The following is a 21,063-nucleotide window of genomic DNA, read 5'->3' as shown; positions in this document are numbered from 1 at the left end:
AAAGCAGTTTTAAAATAATTCCCAGCTGGCATTTTATACCTGTGAAATGCCATAGGTTAAGTTCTCCTTCAAGTCCTTTATGTCTGAGGATGTTAACTCTTAGGTTTATATCTCTGTAAGTGATGGGATTGCAAACCAGTACAATGATTTCAGAAAATGGTCTTTGAATAAGTTTCTTCTAACAGGACAGGTGATACAACCTGATCTGAGGCTCACTTTATTAAATATGTTAATAAAGGTAAAGGTAAAGGGACCCCTGACCATTAGGTCCAGTCGTGGCTGACTCTGGGGTTGCAGCGCTCACCTCGCTTTATTGGCCGAGGAGGCTGACATACAGTCAATGGCTAAGCCGCTTCTGGCGAACCAGAGCAGGACACAGAAACACTGTTTACCTTCCCGCCGGAGTGGTACCTATTTATCTACTTGCACTTTGACGTGCTTTCGAACTGCTAGGTTGGCAGGAGCAGGAACCGAGCAACGGTGGCTAACCCCGTTGCGGGGATTCGAACCGCCGATCTTCTGATCGGCAAGGCCTACGCTATGTGGTTTAACCCACAGCACCACCCGCGTCCCAAATATGTTAATAGATGCCAACAATAATCTACTGTTTAAGGACCTACTAATCTTTTCCATGTCTGCAGCTAGGAATATGTTAACACAATATTGGAAAACGGTTACTAACTTAACTCTAGAGGCATGGTGGGATGGACTATGGAACACAGCTCTTATGGAGAAATCAACAAAGTACTGTATCTTAGAGCAGCAAGAATCATAGAATTGTAGAGTTGGAAGGGACCGCAAAAGTCATCTAGTCCAATCCGCTGCAATGCAGGAATCGTATGCCCAATGTGGGAATCGAACCCACAACCCTCATGTTCTACCAACTGAAACACAAATAAGATGCTGAAATTGTATGGTACATGTTTATTCAGGAAATGACAATGTTGTTCCTTTGCTACCAGCTACCAACAGCTCACTGGGACAATCTGTTAGAATAGAGTAGAAGACACTTAACTGATATACCTCGGGTTACATAGGCTTCAGGTTATATACACTTCAGGTTACAGACTCCGCTAAACCAAAAATAGTGCTTCAGGTTAAGAACTTTGCTTCAGGATGAGAACAGAAATTGTGCTCCAGCGGCATGGCGGCAGCAGGAGGGCCCATTAGCTAAAGTGGTGCTTCAGGTTAAGAACAGTTTCAAGCTAAGAACGGACCTCTGGAACGAATTAAGTACTTAACCCGAGGTACCACTGTAATAAACTCAAAACTATTACACAAACCTACTTAATGTCTGACTGCATCATTTATATTGTTTATGCATGGAATACTTCTTGGGGCTATATGGGTATTTGTTATATTTTCAGAAACTGAAAAAAAAAGTTGATGTTTTTTTAAATGTTTTTTCCCCTTTTCCTTTCTGCTACATCCAAATTATCTCTTGAAAATCCCTGATGACCTAGAAGCCTAATACTTGCTGTGCCAGCATAGAAATGCATAAACTGGGATATAACGGCTGCTGTGACAGCATGGCGTAAACAGGATTGACAATAAATATGTCGTGCTTTTTTCAAAACATTATTTAATCCCCATGATAAATTGTCATTCTCAAACAAACAAACCATCTCCCCTGCAGAGAAGTTATATCACACAAATCAATGTCCTTGCATCCCAGGACACATGTTAATTGCAGGGATACATGACCAAATATCTTACATTTTTAATTTGTCAAGCAGAGAAAAGACTCCACAGCCATGTAGAGAAAGAGCCAGCAGTTTCTACTTCGAAATATGAAAAGTATTTGTTGTTTAGTTGTTTAGTCATGTCCGACTCTTCGTGACCCCATGGACCAGAGCACGCCAGGCACTTCTGTCTTCCACTGCCTCCCGCAGTTTGGTCAGACTCATGCTGGTAGCTTCGAGAACACTATCCAACCATCTCGTCTTCTGTCATCCCCTTCTCCTTGTCCTCTCAATCTTTCCCAACATCAGGGTCTTTTCCAGGGAGTGTTCTCTTCTCATGAGGTGGCCAAAGTATTGGAGCCTCATCTTCAGGATCTGTCCTTCCAGTGAGCACTCAGGGCTGATTTCCTTAAGAATGGATAGCTTTGATCTTCTTGCAGTCCATGAGACTTTCTCAAGAGTCCCCTCCTGAGAGTCCCATGGAGGAGACTCTTGAGAGTCCCATGGACTGCAAGAAGATCAAACCTATGAAAAGTATTACAGCCAGAGAAAAATCTTGTGTACCCTAAGTATTTTTTTTAAGCTACAAAGCTACATCCTCAAACTGCCAATAAGAGTTCTCCACCCTTTGCAAGTAGCCAACACAAAGGAACTCAATTTGGATGGGTCAAAGAGCCACTCTTCCGCGTCCAGTGTTATGGTCTAGATTCCCCCATCCCCACTTTCCTCTATGTAAACTAAGGTTACCAGACGTCCCTGTTTCCTGGGGACAGTCCCCAGATTTACAAATCAGTCCCCATACAAAATCCATTGAAGTTGAGAAGTGTCCCCGGATTCATTGAAAAAAATCTGGTAACCTTAATGTAAACAAGACATGAGTAATGTCACATCTAGCTTGCCCTGTAGGACCATTTAGAAGCACAGTCTCAAATACCTTTTGGGAGTATCAGTATCAAACTTTATTTCAGTCACAGACCAGCATATCTTTTGGGAATAAGGTCCATACAGACAACTGCACAGGTCATGACTCTGAACAATAGAGCACAAACTGTTGCTTTGCTTTCACCTTTCTAATTCTAGCCTAACTCAAACACCAAATGACATGCAGCATTATGTATTTTTAGGAAAGGCTGGAATACATAAATGATTGACCTAAACAACAATTCTGATGTTCTTTTTCGGTGCTGTGCTATGATAGCATGTAAAACCTGCAAATTACATGATATTGACATAAAAGTTGTAAAGTGGCATTAATTCCTAGTAACATTCAAAGGTGTGTTATAATTTATCTGCATTTATACAGCACATACTATTCAGGGAGTGAGGAAAGGGAGACAGATAGATGTTTGCCTAATACTACCCAGTACAGTGGTACCTTGGGTTAAAAACTTAATTCGTTCTGGAGGTCCGTTCTTAATCTGAAACTGTTCTTAACCTGAAGCACTACTTTAGCTAAAGGGGCCTCCCGCTGCCGCCACACGATTTCTGTTCTCATCCTGAAGCAAAGTTCTTAACCCAAGGTACTATTTCTGGGTTAGTAGAGTCTGTAACCTGAAGCATCTGTAACCCAAGGTGCCACTGTAGTTGATCACTGAGATAGCATTTGAACCAGAAGCATCCCCAGTTCAGAGCTCAGTTACTGCGTTAGCTTTCATTAAATGCACTGAATGTTGAACTCCAAAAATACATCTCTACCTCTTTAAGCTTACTGCATTTCCATATTTGTAAGGGACTTTACCCACCATTCTCTTCTTCCCCCAGAAGCTTAGGAGAATCCCACTTCCTCTCTCTCCTCCTTAGTCCCCTCTCCCAAAATTGTAAACCTAAGACTTCATGTGAGGGCAGGGCAACTCAGGCCCAGCAACTATTACACACAGGCCTGCCCCCCATTCTCCTAAAGAGGAGAAGCCTAGCATGGAAGACTTGTGTATAGTATGCAGATCTGAAAGGGCCACAAAGGGTAAAACACCCAAAAGGTATGCTGAAGAGTTTGCTAAAACAGTCATAGCAGATACAGCTGTTGTTAGTAACTCAGAGAAAGTTTGGGAACCTTCAAGCTTCCAAGAGGTTGAAAGTTTAACCTCAGAGGATGCAGAGCCATGGTTAAATGTCATGAAGGCTGAACTTGATTCCTTAGAGAGGATCAAGACATGGGAACTACTTCCAGGCCTGCCCAGGCCACAAAAAGTTTACAAAGTTCAGTTATTGCAAGTTTTTCAGTGTTAATTTTATGCATTTTTTAAAATCACCATGGTATTTAACAATAATATCTTATGTCCTTTAGAGGAGAAATTGTGAATTGTAGAATTTTAAATACCCATCATCAACCTTGGCTTCACTCAATTTTGTTTATAACACTCTTCCATTTTCGTCTACAGTAGTTGTGAGGGTGGGGGATGGGGAGGGGCCTCACAAGTAGAGTAGCCTAGGGCCTCTCTTCATCTAAATCCGGCCCTGCCTGCGGAGCTTATAGCCAGGGCTGCTGCAATAAATAGCTGCACAAGCCTTTGGGAGGCAGAGACATGAGAGGGCATCAAATAAAAGAAGGAAGGAAAGAGAGACAGAGGGCAGCGTTGCTCACGGCACACCTGACCATCATTCAAGGCACACTGGTTGAAAACCACTGGCTAAAGGCAAAACCACCAGGGATGGTGGTACCAAACACTTTGGCTTCCGCTGCAATGAAGAAGCCCCCATGAGCAATGCTCTTCTCTGCCAGTGGAGGCCAGGAGAGATGAATGCACCACATTCTATCCTCCACCCCAAGCCTTACCAATGCAGCTCAAGTGTGGCACTTAAAATGTACAAGTATCAGTAAGTAATTTATGAGATCAACTCAGTGAGAACACAACCGTTAATGAGTTTACTCTGCAATGCTACCTAACTTAAAGGTAAAAGGTAAAGGGACCCCTGACCATTAGGTCCAGTCGTGACAGACTCTGGGGTTGCGGTGCTCATTTCACTTTATTGGCCGAAGGAGCCGGCGTTTGTCCGCAGACAGCTTCCGGGTCATGTGGCCAGCATGACTAAGCCACTTCTGGCGAACCAGAGCAGCGCATGGAAAAGCTGTTTACCTTCCCGCTGGAGCGGTACCTATTTATCTACTTGCACTTTGATATGCTTTTGAACTTCTAGGCTGGCAGGAGCAGGGACCAAGCAACGGGAGCTCACCCCGCCGTGGGGATTCGAACCGCCGACCTTCTGATCGGCAAGTCCTGGGCTCTGTGGTTTAACCCACAGCGCCACCCGTGTCCCTGCTACCCAACTTATAAAGTCTTAATTGCACGCCATTAAGTAGGAAAATAATATCCCAGCCTATTTTTCTCTTTAAACAAAAACACCTTGATTTCACCTGGATCTTGGTGTTGAAACCCCACAGTAAACACTTCTAGCAGAAGTTACTTGCTGCATTTCCCCCCCTATTGTTTTGCAACTATTCTTCATGCTGCGATAGTTCCAAGTCTATTAAAAGTATACATGTCAAGACATGTTTTGCCTTAAATACGAAACATTAACTACTCTAAGAGAAAACAGCCAAGTCCCTCCCATTCTCAGTACTTTTGACCTACATAACTCTTTCCCTACCCACTTGCATCAAATCATTAACGGGAAAGCACAGCCCTGTGCAAAATCACCAGTCAATTTCTTCTCCAGGAAATTTATTCCCTAAACTAATGCCAGATAATCCGAGCAATAAAAGAGCCTATTCAGAGCAGCACATCTGGAAGATGCGAGCAAATCAGGAAATCATTTTTAAGCAGCCATTCAAACGCCATTCTATTTATGCAAAAATACTAGCCAATCTGAATACTACAAGCATAACACAAACCTATTGATGACCCATTTGAAACACACTTTATTTAAAATGCATTCTTTACACTTTTGAGAGTTTTAGAACTAAACAGCTGTAGACCTATAACCACATTGTTCTCACTAGGCAAACTACTTAAAAAAACCAGACTCATTCTACATAAGGTCAATGACTGCTTACATTTACAGTGGTACCTTGGGTTAAGTACTTAATTTGTACCGAAAGTCCGTACTTAACCTGAAACTGTTCTTAACCTGAAGCACCATTTTAGCTAATGGGGCCTCCTGCTGCTGCTGCCGGAGCACGATTTCTGTTCTCATCCTGAAGCAAAGTTCTTAACCCAAGGTAATATTTCTGGGTTAGCGGAGTCTGTAACCTGAAGCATATGTAACCGGAAGTGTATGTAACCTGAGGTACCACTGTACCTAGTAACAAACAAGTTTTCATCCAGAAAGGGGGGTGGGGAGGAGAATCCCAATCCAACATAAGATTTTGATCACTCATCTAAATTGGAAAAATATGAAATGCTTCTTTTCAGGAGATTGCTTCAGCAAAATCCTTGGGGCTTACAAGCATTTTAAACACTTTTAAGAGTCCAGGAGAGGTGGAAGAGTGAAGCAGAAAACCCAAGATATCCCAAAGGATTCTCATAAGTACTATGACAAGTTAAACTCCTCTCTCCCCACCCCAGTAACACCCCCCCCCAAGAAGAAACTCGTATTAGCAGATTAATGCCAATTTAGTCCAATATAAACAGCGCCTCCCTGCCGCTTTCTTGGCCTAGAAATCCAAACGCAATCTTGTTAAGCGAAGTGCTGGGTTACCCTGTGTGGTTTCAGTTATTTATCTAATGGCTCCTCCCTCCAAACAACTTCCCCAGCTGTGCGAGCAGCTGGCGCCCTCGTTCCCCACTCCTGCAGCTTGCAGCAGGCCTGAACACTCAACTGCTCGTTTAATTTTTTTAAAAAATAAATTAATTAAATTAGTTATCACCGGCACCTCTCTCCCTCTCCCCCCTTACCGTCTCAGGGTCGTTCTCAAACACCTCCCGGGCTTCCTCTTTGTTGCAGAGCTCCTCCACACACTCTCGCTCCAGATGGCCTTGCTTGGTCTCTTCGAAAATCTGGTAGGCTCGGCGGTGCCTCTGCCGAAGGAACTGCGAAGCCTCCTCCCGGGTTCTGTGCAGCAGCATAGCTGGGGCCCCGAAGGGAAGCAGGGAAAGGAGCCATTAGCATTGGAAAAGCACCACCCGCCCCCCCGACGGTAACAAAAGAGCGGAGCGTGCAAAGCTGCGCGGGGGTGTGGGGAGGCGCGCGCGCTCGCGCTCGGGAAACAATGGCCCCGCCGCGCACTTTGCAGCCGGAGGAGTCTGCGAAACTGTCATGGGGCGGGGGGGGGGGGAGTCCCGCTGCGGCTTTCCCCGTCCCCTCAGCTCACAAGGGGCTAGACCAGCTCCTCCATTGACGTCCCTTTGCCTGCGTCCAGCAACCAAAACAATGCCCAGCAGCCGCCAGCGCGCCCAAAGCGGCGCCACCGAGATCCACCTCACCGGGCCATAAACAATGACATCCCTGCGCCCCTTTGCCCTCTTGAGCGCGCGCGCTCTCTCTCTCGCGCTCGCTCCCCAAGAAACAATGGTTGGCCGGGGATATGGGTGAGGGGGGAGCAGAGGGAGTGTGTCACCACCCACCCTTTTTTCTGGAAAATGGTAAAGTCAGCCCTTAAAGCCCAGCTCCAAAGGTCTCCAAAAAGTGATGGGGCGGGGGGAGGTTTGAGAACATAAACAGTTGTTTTGTTTTAAGGCACCCTTGAAGGGAAAGGCAGGCAGGCAGGCTTGGCTGGGTGGCCCATTGGGTGCAACCGGCTCCTTGTGAGGAAAGGCGTTTGGGATGTCCTGACCTTGAGGGGCAATGGTTAGAGCAGTAAAAGGGCTGACATGTCTCTATATAATACTGTTCTTCCCCCAGTCCGGAGAAGCTGCATTGCTCGTGTGGAGACTTTGCTATATATCGATTAATAATTAAAGGGAGGGGGCTAATTAAAGAGTGGGGCGGGGGGGTGGAGAGAGAAGGGGGGATAAAGCCGAAGTGAGATGTTTCTCTGCAAGGAGAAATTGCAAGAATGGCGGGTAAAAGAGGGGTGTTTTTTTTCTCCAGTGAGGGCGGAGGGCGGGGGGAGGAAAAGGCGAAGCCCCCCTAAGTACTACTCACTCTGCGAGGAGTCTGTAGCCAGTAGGACTAGCAAGAGGGCAGCAGCTGGAGCCGGCGGCTGCTGCATGATGCGGCGGCGGCTGCTGCTGCTGAGGCTGGGGCTGCGCCCTCCGAGTGGCGGAGAGGAGCAGGGCGGTCTGGTGCAGGAGGAGCGAGCGCAGCTACTGTTGGAAGGCAGCGCGAGCTCCGCCGAGCCCAGCGGGGGAGTCGCTTGTGCAGCTGAGCCAATCAATTGAGAAAGTTCGCGCTCAGGGCTTTGCAGCCACAGCGACACACCTCAGGCTTCGCGCGCCCTCGGGGCAGGGTCGGTGGAAAGAGGGGCAGAGAGAGGCGAGGCCCGGAGGAAATATGGCAGGGCGAGCAGAGTGACCCGTGGGGTGGGGGTGGCGGAACATGCCCTCCGGTGCCGCCGAGCCAGCTTCCGTGTGCGCCCTAGATTCCCTTACAGTTACGAAGTCACTGTGTACAAGTACTTGCCCTCCGGCCTTCAGGTTTGCGCTTCGTTTGAGGTGACAACATTCGTACGTGGACAGCAATTCTGCGCGCGCAATAGCCCACGTAAGGATTATTATTAGTGGCAGTCGTTGCATATCCACAATGGTGTGCGTGCCCCATGGCGTGTGTGTGTGTGCAGGGGTGCCAGCCAACTTGAATAAAATATTGGGGGGGGGGATGTAAGCCTCAACCCACATAATTGATCACATGACGTGGCTCATGCACGCCATTTGAATGGAAATGCCAATCAACTTTGGGGTGGGCAGCCCCCTCAAATATTATACTGGGGGTCGAAGGGACCTCAGCCCCTTGGAGTTGGCTCCTGTGTGTGGTAAAGGTAAAGGGACCCCTGACCATTAGGTCCAGTCATGGCCGACTCTGGGGTTGCAGCGCTCATCTTGCTTTATTGGCCGAGGGAGCCGGCGTACAGCTTCCGGGTCATGTGGCCAGCATGACTAAGCCACTTCTGGCGAACCAGAGCAGCGCACGGAAACGCCGTTTACCTTCCCGCTGGAGCGGTACCTATTTATCTACTTGCACTTTAACATGCTTTCAAACTGCTAGGTTGGCAGGAGCAGGGACCAAGCAACAGGAGCTCGAACCGCCAACTTTCTGATCAGCAAGTCCTAGGCTCTGTGTGTGTGTGGTAGTGGTACAGCAATATGTACATAGTCACTTCTAGACGGCCCATTTATTCAGCTTTTATGCTTATTTGTTTGCAAGGAGGTTAGACGACGTTGGTCATTGAACATTCATCCTGATTTGTTTTCAGGGAAGTTAGGCGATGTTGCTTCAAAGCAAGTGTCCCCTATGATTTCCCCATAATTTTTTTCTGTCACTTTCCTTTTTTCAGCAAGTCCAGTTTTGAGGGAAGCGAGTTTATTCAAATCAACTTTAATTGCGTAACCTGAATAGCAACAGCCTAGCAGTGCCCACAGATTGCACACTTTCATTCTAAGAACTTGCCATTGGTCATCACTTCCTCAGAGCATGTATGAAGGCTCCGCCCAAGACATTCTGTCGCCTGAGGCAAAGGACAAGACAGATGCATGCACACTCTACCTTCAAAGCACATTTTTCTCCTCAAAGAATTCTGGGCACTGCCGTTTATGTCTCGCAAAGTTACTGTTCCCAGCAACCCTTAACAAACTACATTGCCCAGAATTATTTGAGGGTAGAAATGTCTTTCAAATGTGCTTTAAAAGTATGGCATGTATGCAGCCAGTCTCACCCTCCCATTTCACATATAGGTGCCCACCAGACTGATAGTTGAATCTTACTTTTACACTTGCAATGGAACAGCATCACTCATTCTTACTGTGGCAGAATGGGTCAGTGCGTCTGGCTGTTAACCAGAAGGTTGGTGATTTAAGCCCACCCAGTGATGGCTGTGGGCAGGATTCCTTCATTGCAAGGGGTTGGGTTGGACTGGATGACCCTTGGGGTCCCTTCCAGCTCTACAATTCTATGATTCTTAAGATCTCACCTGGGGACAGCAGGTTAGTTTAAGGGATGCAGGGTGGTCTTATGGCACTCATAGTTCTGTTTTCCATTTGTACATGTTTTGAAGTGGTCCTGTGAGGGTTATTATGGTGCCACACAAAATAATATTGTATTAGAACTATTTCATCAGTTGTATAGCACTCTTCTAGCTAGTTTTAAAAACTTTCTATACCAACAAATGCTTAACTTGGCTTAATTATATCTGAGTGAGGAAGGGAGTGCATTTTGTAGCCTGGCAAACACCACTTCTGAAAGTTTGTAACATTCCTGGAAGAAAAAGCCTATTGTTTAATGTAATGTACATACTAGTTGAGGCAGTTTTTAAATTTGATTTATTAAAGGAGGGGGAAATCCATTTTCACAAACATGATGTAAAAATTCCCTTTAATGGAATGTTACTTACAAATGGAGTGAAGGAGCTGTTTGCATGGTCCACTGCAATAATGTGATATGGGTAAATGGATCGTTTGCTTCTTATTCATGCTTTTGAGAAGGGGAATGAAGTGCCCTCCTCTGTCCCTTTAATGATATTTCACCTATGAGCAGATCTACTTAATTGCAAGGGCATCTCAGTGCTACGCAGCTGCAGTTCTGTAGGAACTCATTGGGACTTGCTTCCAAGTAAACATGCATAGGATTGGGCTACATGCCTGTTTCAGAGTTGTCTTGGCTGTGCTTCCTTCAGTTTATCAAGTCTCTGTAGCTGGTTCAGGCTTGTACTAGGTCAGCCAGAAAGCAAACCAATAAGAATTATGCATCAGTACATATCATTGTTGGCATGCAACACGTTTTATAGGAGGAAGGATTTTTTGAGTAGAAGAAAAATATTAGAATTACTTATAGTAACTGCAAATTGGGTACTGGTAATTTGAGAGAACACAGCGCAGTCTGGGAATGTGTCAAAATATGCCTTAGAAACATTCCGATCTGGAACTTGCCACTTTAGTTTTCTAATTGTATTTTCCACCCAGGTGCCAGGAAGTACAGCATGGTTCTGAAAGACAGGAAATGCTGGACTGTTTTGTCCCCACAATGTGTGCCTTAGTTAATTCTCAGTGTGATTTCCTTTAATTGGAGGTCATATTTGACACATGAAATTAGCTTTTAAAATCAGCCAGGACTTGTGCATCCAGTTCAGGAGATGTTTACAATGCTTAAAAGGAAGCTGTTCTGAATTTAAAAGGGTTCTTTAAGTTCCTGCAAAATGTTCCTCTGGCTGCTACTTCACCCGACTCTTTTTAAAACCTTGGAAAAAAATCACCTCCGTTTGCTTTTACGCATAGTTACATGGGGGTAACATGTGGCATTGACACATCATGAATTCTCAAAGTGCTCTCTCAATACCAAGAAGTTCCAGAGGGGTAGTTATGTTTGCCTGTTGCAGCAAAAATGACGAGTGTGTCCCGTGTTAGCCTTAAAGACTAACTATTTCATAATGGCAAAAAGTTATTATTATAGCATAGTCATATGGATGCATGTTTTAGCTCCTGTGAAGGATCCTAAACTTCTTGGAAGTATGTACAGGGATACATGTATGTGTTGGACATGCATGTGGGTTAAAATGTATGCTTTGTAACAAAGGCAGTTTTTCACAATGTACTGCACACCACAGCCCATAAATATTTCAATTATGCCAATAAAGGTTGGCTGAATGAATAATATTTCATTTCAAGAAGAGTTAGGAGTGTTTCATAAGGTGTTTTTTTTAAACTTCCTTTTGTCCATCCTTGACTTGGTACTCATCAATATTATTGGGTGGCTTTGAGTTCTTCTAGCATGATGAGTGGAATTCACTAAGTTGTATCCACTCTCTTCACATCCTTTATCACTGTATCAATTTTCACCATACTGTAGCCTTCTTAGTCATCTTTTTTCTAAACTTCATAGGGAAGGTATCCCAACCTATGGCTATTTTAATAGATCCTTTATTTCTCTTTCACAGCAACTAAATGAGGCAACTAGAATTCTTCAGAGACCTCCACATTTGTAAGTACCATATATTTTTATATATCACCTGTGGTTTTCTCTTCCATAATAGCTTCTAAAAGTAGATTTGCTTTTATTGACGACAAACAGCACATTGGCCTAGTTCTGACATACTGGGAAACCATAACTTCCCCCTCTGTCAGGAGTGCGGAGCCTTTTTCAACCCAAGGACTGCATTCCATATTGAACTGCTTTACAGGGGCCACAAGATTAGCAGAAGAAAAGGGGGAAAGAAGATTCAGGGACAACACGTGAGTGGAACAGTGGATATGATTCTAAGGCTGTGTACATCCAGCACACTCCCATGGCTGGTTTGGAAAGTGGTTGTACACACAAGGTTAAGCACAATCCACAGCTATCCTGCATCTATCATGTTGTTTCTTACGAAATTCTGTGTTTTGACGTGTTTCCCCAGAAGCCAGCTTCAATTGGAATTGAGAAAAAGAATGACAAACCTGCATTTTAAGTCAATGATGGATGCATTATTGCACTATACACAAAGGCATACAATGGTTGTACTATAGGTTACATTATGGACACTCAAAAGTCAGAGGTTTCCTGTTTCCACACATGCACTCCTTTATGAAGCAAAATACATTATTGCAGTTCAAAGATGCATTTTAGCCAGGCAAAAGCATTTGAGGAGAGTGAAAAGCATGGCTATTAAGGAGTGTGGCCCTGGGAGAGTCTTTAGGGCCCGACAGAGGATGGCATTTGCCCCCAGGCCTGAGGTTTTCCACCCCTGTCCTGCATGAGAAAGTTGCAGTGAGCCTTGGCCTGGATAGGAAGGCTGGGAAGGTTGCATTTGGTTACTGAGCCTGAGGTTCCCTGTTGTTGTTTAGTCATTTAGTCGTGTCCGACTCTTCATGACCCCATGGACCAGAGCATGCCAGGCACTCCTGTCTTCCACTGCCTCCCGCAGTTTGGTCAAACTCATGTTTGTAGCTTCGAGAACACTATCCAACCTCTCGTCCTCTGTCGTCCCCTTCTCCTTGTGCCCTCCATCTTTCCCAACATCAGGGTCTTTTCCAGGGAGTCTTCTCTTCTCATGAGGTGGCCAAAGTATTGGAGCCTCAGTTTCAGGATCTGTCCTTCCAGTGAGCACTCAGGGCTGATTTCCTTAAGAATGGATAGTTTTGATCTTCTTGCAGTCCATGGGACTCTCAAAAGTCTCCTCCAGCACCATAATTCAAAAGCATCAATACTTCGACTATCAGCCTTCTTTATGGTCCAGCTAAAGGTAAAGGTAAAGGTACCCCTGCCCATCAGGGCCAGTCGTGACCGACTCTAGTGTTGCACACTCATCTCGCTCAAGAGGCCGGGAGCTGATGCTGTCCGAAGACACTTCCGGGTCACGTGGCCAGCGTGACGAAGCTGCATCTGGCAAGCCAGCACCAGCGCCGCACACGGAAACACCGTTTACCTTCCTGCTAGAAAGTGCTCCCTATTTATCTACTTGCACTTAGGGGTGCTTTCGAACTGCTAGGTGGGTAGGAGCTGGGACTGAACGACGGGAGCTCACCCCGCCGCGGGAATTCGAACCGCCAACCTTTCGATCAGCAAGTCCTAGGCTCTGTGGTTTAACCCACAGCCCCACCCGCGTCCATGGTCCAGCTACCTTTGGTTTAAACTAGCCAGGCTCTGAAACCATGGTTTGATCATAGGTTGTTTTCAGAAACCTAGCTGTCTCTCAGTCTTCCCTACTGATTGTGTCACATAGTACGTACAAGCAAGGAGGTGGAGATTTCCAGGCAAAGGACTATCGCAGTGCTTTTTTACATCCTTCATCATTCATTCTTCTTTGTCAGGTAGAACCACAGCAATATATCAATTCATATTAATAGTAAGGAAGTAAGGTAGATAGTCACAGAAGCTGTTCCTCATTCCTGAAATTCCCTCCTGGGAGGGACCCATCAAAATGTCTTCCAGAAACAATGTAAAGCCCTCTTTTTGAAATTGAAATGGGCATTGGGTGACCAGGGACAGAGTAGATAACAAGGGACTTAATCAATATAAATTGGGAGCTTTGTTAAGACCGCATTGTTTACCCCTCAGAGCCGTTTGGGAAGTAATGGCTAGAAATGGGACATTTGTAATGAACGCTTGTCTTTTTGCTTCCGTAAAAGAACAAAATGGGACGGGGGCAGGGGGACAATAGAAGTTGGAGATGTCATGACTGTTGTTCTCCCACTTTGTTTAATTTTGTGGGTTTCTATAAAAGCACATTGTGGGGCTTATCAGTGAGAATTATGTTTGTTATCAGCTGCAAATGGGAAGGGAGCATAGCACATGGCATTTATCCTTGTTGAACAAGGACTTTTACAAGAAACATTGTGAAATTGTTGCATTAGATTCAAAAGGCAATTAGGCCTTGTGTTTTTCCTGTAGTAATAAAATACGTGCTCGGACCAAATTGAAGAAAGAATGTTGGCTAAGTAAGCCATTTTTGTCCAGTTTTTCCTGAAGTGACCTTACCAGCACATAAGTTTGTTTTTTAAAAAAAATAACAAGCAATTTGCTCAGCTAAAAACAGAACTAATGAGATAATTTGTGGCATATATATTGCAACCAAACTTTATGCTCTGCGTTGCTTTAATTTGCTGTCGCAGGTACTGTAACAGGAATTTAGGCTTCATTTAAAGGTCATGAGCAGCCTTTCTGAGTGTGGAATTGAGGCTAAATTTCTATACCTGTTTACCTGGAAATAAGCCTCCACGAGCACAGTGGAACTTACTTCTAAATAGACATGTGGAGGATCACACTGCTATATAAAAAAGGCAAGTGATGCAGAATAGCATTGTGAACTCCCTCTTCATACAAATTTTTCAGGATGACTTTTGTAGGAAAAATGGTTCCCTTTCCACACACATAGACTCAAAGAAAGAAATGTGTAGAATGCAGGTGTGATTAATCTTACTTTTTATTTTGTAATAATAGTGGATCTTGACTGTTTTCACACACTAGCAACACATCCTGTAGAATTCTATCCATTATATTTTATCTGCACAATCAGCATGAATTTCAGGAACCAAAAAGTCGTACTGACAAATAGGACTTTCGAGCCGTCTAGCCCAAAAATGGCAACTAGACATTCTGTTTGGGTGACTGTAACTCTGGTTTTCTAAACAACTTGCTCAGAACTAGTTTTTATTTTGTCATATCTGCACCTAACTGCTGTTGAAAACAACAAAAAGTATTGTAGCAACGTAAAGGTGAACCAATTTACTATTGCATACATAATAATTATAATTTAACAATAATTTTAATATTTATGTCCCTGCCCATCTGGCTTTGTTTTCCCATGGACTGGAGTCCTTTTCATCAGTTGTTGCTTACATGTCTTCTATCATGGAACATAATCTTTCTAAAGCTGTTTCTTCTGAAAGAAGAACTAGTTGAGGTTTCGTTTTGGTTTTTGACATATTCTCACTTCCCCATAGCAGAAGGAAGGATTAACATTGCCAGCTGAGGGTTTCTAGTTTTCTTTTACTTGAAACAACCTAGACAAGTTCTCTGTTTTCCCGTTATTAACCACAGGACATTTTGTGCAGTGCTTTTTGCCTATAAAGTGATAATCTCCAGTGATTGATTTATAAGAAGAGACTGTGCTGAGGTTGGGCCGGTATACCTGGAAGCTCTGCCTCCTAGAGGTAAACTGAACATGGTGCTTCCTTTTTAGCATGATGGCTCCTCTCCATTGCAAACAAACTATTGCTGGAAGAAGCCACTTCAGTAAAGAAAGCAAAGGGACAATGCATTATCACCAGGCTTTCGCTTGTCGGCCACTAAAGAATCTGTGTGGTTGTTCCTCAGGCCTTTTGCTTTTGAGTTGAGAGCTCTAACATGTACCATCTTTCTGTCTGTCTCCTGAACATATAAATGTGCCACCTATATCTGTTGGTTCATGTAACTGTCAATAGAAATTCAACTTCTACATTTATGAAAATCATGTTTTCAAAACATGTTATTTAAAGCCAGAGCAACCTGTGATCTAGCAAGTTAAACACATTCCACTAGGCATGTGTGGTGGTCCTTTGGGTGATCAATATTTTTTTCTGACCTAACTGGGGCCATGGGTGGCGCTGTGGTCTAAACCACAGAACCTAAGGCTTGCCGATCAAAAGGTTGGTGGTTCGAATCCCTGCGACGGGGTGAGCTCCCGTTGTTCAGTCCCAGCTCCTACCCACCTAGCAGTTTCAAAGCACATTAAAGTGTAAGTAGATTAAATAGGTACCGCTCTGGCGGGAAGGTAAACAGTGTTTCTGTGCACTTCTCTGGTTTGCCAGAAGCAGCTTATTCATGCTGGCCACATGATCCGAAAGCTGTCTGTGGACAAATGCCGGCTCCCTTGGCCGACAGAGCAAGATGAGAGCATAACCCCAGAGTCATTCACGACTGGACCTAACGGTCAGGGGTACCTTTACCTAACTGGGGCCACAAAAGCAGAGGAGACGTGAACTGCTCTATGATCCTCAGATGAAGGGTGGTATAGAAATTCAATAAATAATAATAACTGGCAACCCACAATTGATGTTGGGGCTTGGGGCAGTGTTTGGGCTGTGCTATTTGATGCGACCACATTCTAGGGCTGGGCAATATATCAAAATAGTGTCCAAAACCAATTTGAAGTCCATATCGTGCTATCGGTTTCATAATTTTAGACCTGGCAATATATTGTGAATCATGGTGTGTGGGTATGTGTTGGCTATGCAAAAATCAATGTGGGGAAAACCGTGAAGCCAGCCAACACTTCTCTGAATTTCTGCATATCACAAGAACAGGTGCCGACAAAAATCTTGATGCAGGAAAGACCGTGAAGCCAATGCCTCTACATAGCTCCGTCCTTATTTCAGACACTGTGATACACACAGCAGCATTTTGCAATTTGCCCCCTGTTTCCTTTTGTCAAGATTCCACAATGATTATATCCTGCACTACCAATATTTAAATATCTGCATGTCAGCTTTGAGCCATAGGCAGCCACAGAGCAGGAGCTGAGGGGCAAAAGACAGGATGCCAAGCCAAGGAGAGGCCATTGGTAGTGAGTACGCCAGAGCCTTTGTAGGTCTTCCTGCTGAGGACAGCTAAAGGCCAGCATTTGTGGGCAAAGTCCCTTTATCTTTTTACCACCCAGGGAAGGTCTTCAGCCTGGTGCCCAGGTGGCTTATTACGTGAGACAACTGTGAGCTGTGACTTGTCAAGGAGCTGTCAGGCATGGAATGTCCAGAGGGAGGAATTTCCTCTTTATTGTCAAAAGTACACTTGCAAGTTAGGAAAAGGCATGTCCGTCAGCACCTGATGAGGTAGTTGCCGCAAGAGTTCTACTTCTGATATCATGTATCCATTTCTGAGTTTCAGTTTATCAGAGTCACATGCACGTCCAACTCAATGTGCCAATTTGGGTCTTGTTTTTATTTTATTTTAAGGATAGACTTGTCAGTCTTCTTTTCATCATGGTTTTGTCACACTATAATTTTCTGTCTTAGGATGTCATCAGCAAATGGCTCTCTTGACTGAAAATGTGTGCGGGCATGTTGCATGTGTTACTCATATATCCAGTTTGCTTTTTTAACTAGTCCGTCAATTGTACACAGAGCATCAGTTCCAAAGCATGGCAGAAAATTGCCTGCAGGGGCCATTCACAAATATCCATTGTAGAAACAGCTCGATAGATTGCTGTTGCTGCACAAGCTAGCTTTCATGATGCAATTATTTCCTCTTTGTTTCCCCCCTCCCATTTTTTCCATACCACTACAGTGGTGCCCCGCAAGACGAATGCCTCGCAAGACAGAAAACTCGCTAGACGAAAGAGTTTTCTGTTTTGGAGGTGCTTCGCAAAATGAATTTCCTATGGGCTTGCTTCGCAAGACAACAATGTCTTGCGAGTTCCTGCTGGTTTTTTTTTCCTCCCCCCCTTTTTCTAAGCCGCTAAGCCGTTTATCAGCTGATCCGATCAGCAGATAAGCCGCTAATAGCGCTAATCCGCTAATCTGTCAATGGGCTTGCTTCGCAAGACGAAAAAACTGCTAGACGAAGAGAATCACAGAACGGATTCTTTTCGTCTTGCGAGGCACCACTGTATTACTACAACTACTAAACTATTATTTATACCCCGTCCATCTGGCTGGGTTTCCCCAACCACTCTGGGTGGCTCACAGCATATATCAGAACATACTAAAACATGAAACATTTAAAACTTCCTGATATAGGGCTGCCTTCAGATGTCTTCTAAAAGTCAGATAATTGTTTATTTCCTTGACATCTGAAGGGAGGGAAGTCCACAGGGAGGGCGTCACTACCAAGAAGGCCCTCTGCCTGGTTCCCTGTAATCTTGCTTCTCGCAGTGAGGAAACCAGCAGAAGGAGGACCTCAGTGTCTGGGCGGAATGATAATTCTTATTAAATTCAGTGGGATTTGTTTCTGAGTGAACAATTTCAGGACTGGGCTGTTAGAACAAGTATGATGGTGGAAGTTGTTTCACGATTGTGAAAATATCTGGATAAATATTTTTGAGTACTGTGCTGAATACATGGATTTATAATTCTACAGGCGTAGCAAGAACACACTTCATTTGATTATTTTGTGAACAAAAATAAATGCACTCTCTGGGATATATAAGCTTCATGCAAATGTGTAAAGCCATGAAGACATCTTTCTCAAACAAACCTGAATATTTTCTGATACATTTGACTTTTCCAATTATAAGTTTTAATGAAAGAGGAAAATGCCTTAAGGTTCCAGTTCTATGGGGTCTGTGTTTATAGGATTGCCATTTCCTCTTTCATTTCACTTACCTAGGAGTAAGCCCATTGGACTCAGTGGGATCTCTGAATAGAGGTGTGTAGGATTTCACCATACTTTGGTTATATCTTGCTTTGCAGTTCAGTTTAAGATGATATCCATTATATTTACACTTTTTAAAACCCTGTAAATGGATACTGGAGCCCAGAGCTAGGCATGGGAAGGAGTAATAGATATAGTTTTTACATTTATGGGAATGTATTAGAAACAATTCGCCCCAGCACCATCTGTTTATCATAATTCGTGTCCATGCAAGTGTTCTCGAAACACATCCACTCCCATGTGTTACTGGAACTGCTACAGAACCAACAAACCTGCGGAGAAAGCCAACTCTTTCGACATCTCATTCATGATATGACAACTAATAAAACACCCTTATAAACTTTTGAAATCTCACAGCCAACCTACCAAGTCAAGTCCAGCTTGACAGCAGGTTTTTCATGGCTTAAGGCCAACCAATAGGATGAACAGGTTTAAATAATTTGCTTCAAGAATTTGTTATTTGTTTGCAGTGTTAAAATTCAATGAAGTGGGGCTTATTTATACCATAGAGTCAGTACATCACTTAGAGAACCATCTGTACTCAGAATGGGCAGCAAAGTTAGACATAAATCTAGATATTTACAGACCAGGAGCTCAATACAAAATGAGCCTCATGTTAGATTAAAAAAAAATCATTTGATTACTCTGTACACCACATTTTCCCACGAGTACTGTGTGGTTTCCTACCATGGTCTGAACAATTCATGTATTCAATAGATGATTTGCACATACAGTCGTACCTTGGATCCCGAATACCTTGGTACTCAGATGTTTTGGCTCATGAACGCCACAAACCCAGAAGTGAGTGTTCTGGTTTGCGAGCATTCGTTGGAACCCAAACATTTTAGAAGTTGAATGGACTTCCGGAACGGATTCCGTTAGACTTCCAAGGTACAACTGTATTATAAAAGGAACAAGGGTTATGCTTACCCATAGCCACTCTGACCTGACATGTCAATTTATCTGCCAATGCCATTGACCACACCCTGATGTACAAGGAATCAAAGTTAAGCCCAACCCCAGTTTTCCAACATCCAGCAAATTCCATATGTGCAGCGGTCAATAGAAAGGCTGAGGTCATCATTAGGACAATCTTGAGTGGGTGACATTTTAAGCCCGAGCAGCACGAGACATTTCAGTTGTTTTGTTATATATAAAGCTCAGTGCTATTTTCTAGAAAATGAGGTGCTGGAACTCACCACAAATGCATCCCTTGTTCTCTTACAATGGCAATGGCGCCCACCTGAGAGGTGCTGGAACTGTGTTCCAGTGAATTCCCGCTGGAAAAAAGCCCTGATCAAGCTTATTTCTTTGAAACAGTGCTCCAGAAATGTTTGAAGGTGTCACAAAACCACCACATATGAGAATATGTACCTTTGACTGCATACCGCCTGCAACAATTATGGCTGACGTCCTCAGATATCCAGAATAGCATCGCCAGTTATAGTGCCACCAATGCAGCAATTTTAATGAGAATTGTCTGATTTTTGCAGAAATGGTCTCTTTTTTATGGTCTCTTAGACCATAAAGCAGACCATTTTCCATCTGGTATTTGCCACTCCCAGGTCCCTCTCCCAAGGCATTTTTGTCTACAATACGTTGCTGTATTCGAGATTTATTAGAGCTTTGTAAATTGAGGAAGGTAAGGCCTTAAGGGGCAGAGAGATGTGAACAAAGATATGTTCTATTGCTGTGAGGCTCTTGCTTGCCTGAGTAGAAATATCTGGGTTTAGCAGGAATCTTAGCAACTGATTGAAATGGTACCATGACCATTTAAGGTTTAGTATGCCGGTAATGAATTGTTCTTTTCGCAATGGAGTACCATTTGTGTAGAAGTCTTTTAACTAATAAAAGTCCACCTGTTCCCAAGCCATTCCAATCTAAGCATTGTCTTGCTTCTTTAAAATAGTACTTTTGCATTGTTAACTTTGTTATTGGTTGGCTGGTGTTGTTGGGTTGTTGTTTTTTTAATTATCATTATAATTAAACTTCATGCTTGTTCTAACTCTGCTATTTCTTGTAACCCATCCTGGGACAATTCAGTAAAGAGGAGGGCTGTAAGTACAAAGAAGATATAAATAAAATTCATGCCACAGGGTGCCTCTACCCTGTCAAAGTTTTGTGTGATGGATTCAAGTGTAAACTGGAATTTTAGGTTTGCAAAATTAAAGTGATGAAAGGGCTCTGTTGTCCTAGCAAAGCAAATCCACTTAAAAACAACAACATACATTTCAGCTCAGAAAGTGACAGCAAAATGTACTGAAAGGTGTGGAATGAATGAATAACAGGAAGACATGTAAATACTCCAAAAGCAAATCAGGATAAATCCAGGATGAATGCTCTTTGTCATACAACTGCCACATAAACAAATCAGAACGATACTCAATAAGAACCATATTTTAGATAACCACCTGCCCTGAATGCTTTAGTTGAGATTCTTGCATTGTACAGTGGTACCTCGGGTTAAGTACTTAATTCGTTCCGGAGGTCCGTTCTTAACCTGAAACTGTTCTTAACCTGAAGCACCACTTTA

General features: G+C 43.8%; 1 protein-coding gene and 1 long non-coding RNA gene across 5 annotated transcripts in view; one reads left to right on the top strand and one right to left on the bottom strand.

The window, feature by feature from the left end:
- Nucleotides 1–7,831, bottom strand: part of GAS6 (growth arrest specific 6) — a 50,360-nt gene extending 42,529 nt beyond the window's left edge. The window contains exons 1-2 of the mRNA XM_082218644.1: nucleotides 7,704–7,831; nucleotides 6,515–6,687 (exon numbers count right to left, since the gene is read on the bottom strand). Of these exons, the coding sequence (XP_082074770.1) occupies nucleotides 6,515–6,687; nucleotides 7,704–7,770 (240 nt within the window). The 5' untranslated portion in view covers nucleotides 7,771–7,831. The remainder of the gene's footprint in view (nucleotides 1–6,514; nucleotides 6,688–7,703) is intronic.
- Nucleotides 7,832–8,000: 169 nt separating this feature from the next.
- The window catches only part of LOC309530200, a 101,558-nt gene continuing 88,495 nt past the window's right edge, over nucleotides 8,001–21,063 (top strand). For all 4 annotated transcript variants that reach the window (XR_014218664.1, XR_014218665.1, XR_014218666.1 and 1 more), the window contains exons 1-2: nucleotides 8,001–8,261; nucleotides 11,644–11,687. This is a non-coding gene — a long non-coding RNA (uncharacterized lncRNA). The remainder of the gene's footprint in view (nucleotides 8,262–11,643; nucleotides 11,688–21,063) is intronic.

The sequence above is a fragment of the Podarcis vaucheri genome (assembly GCF_965113315.1).
Source record: "Podarcis vaucheri genome assembly, chromosome: 4".
Classification (NCBI taxonomy): Eukaryota; Metazoa; Chordata; class Lepidosauria; order Squamata; family Lacertidae; genus Podarcis; species Podarcis vaucheri.
Note: the sequence above shows the minus strand (reverse complement) of the source record. Positions and strands in the feature narration are given on the sequence as shown.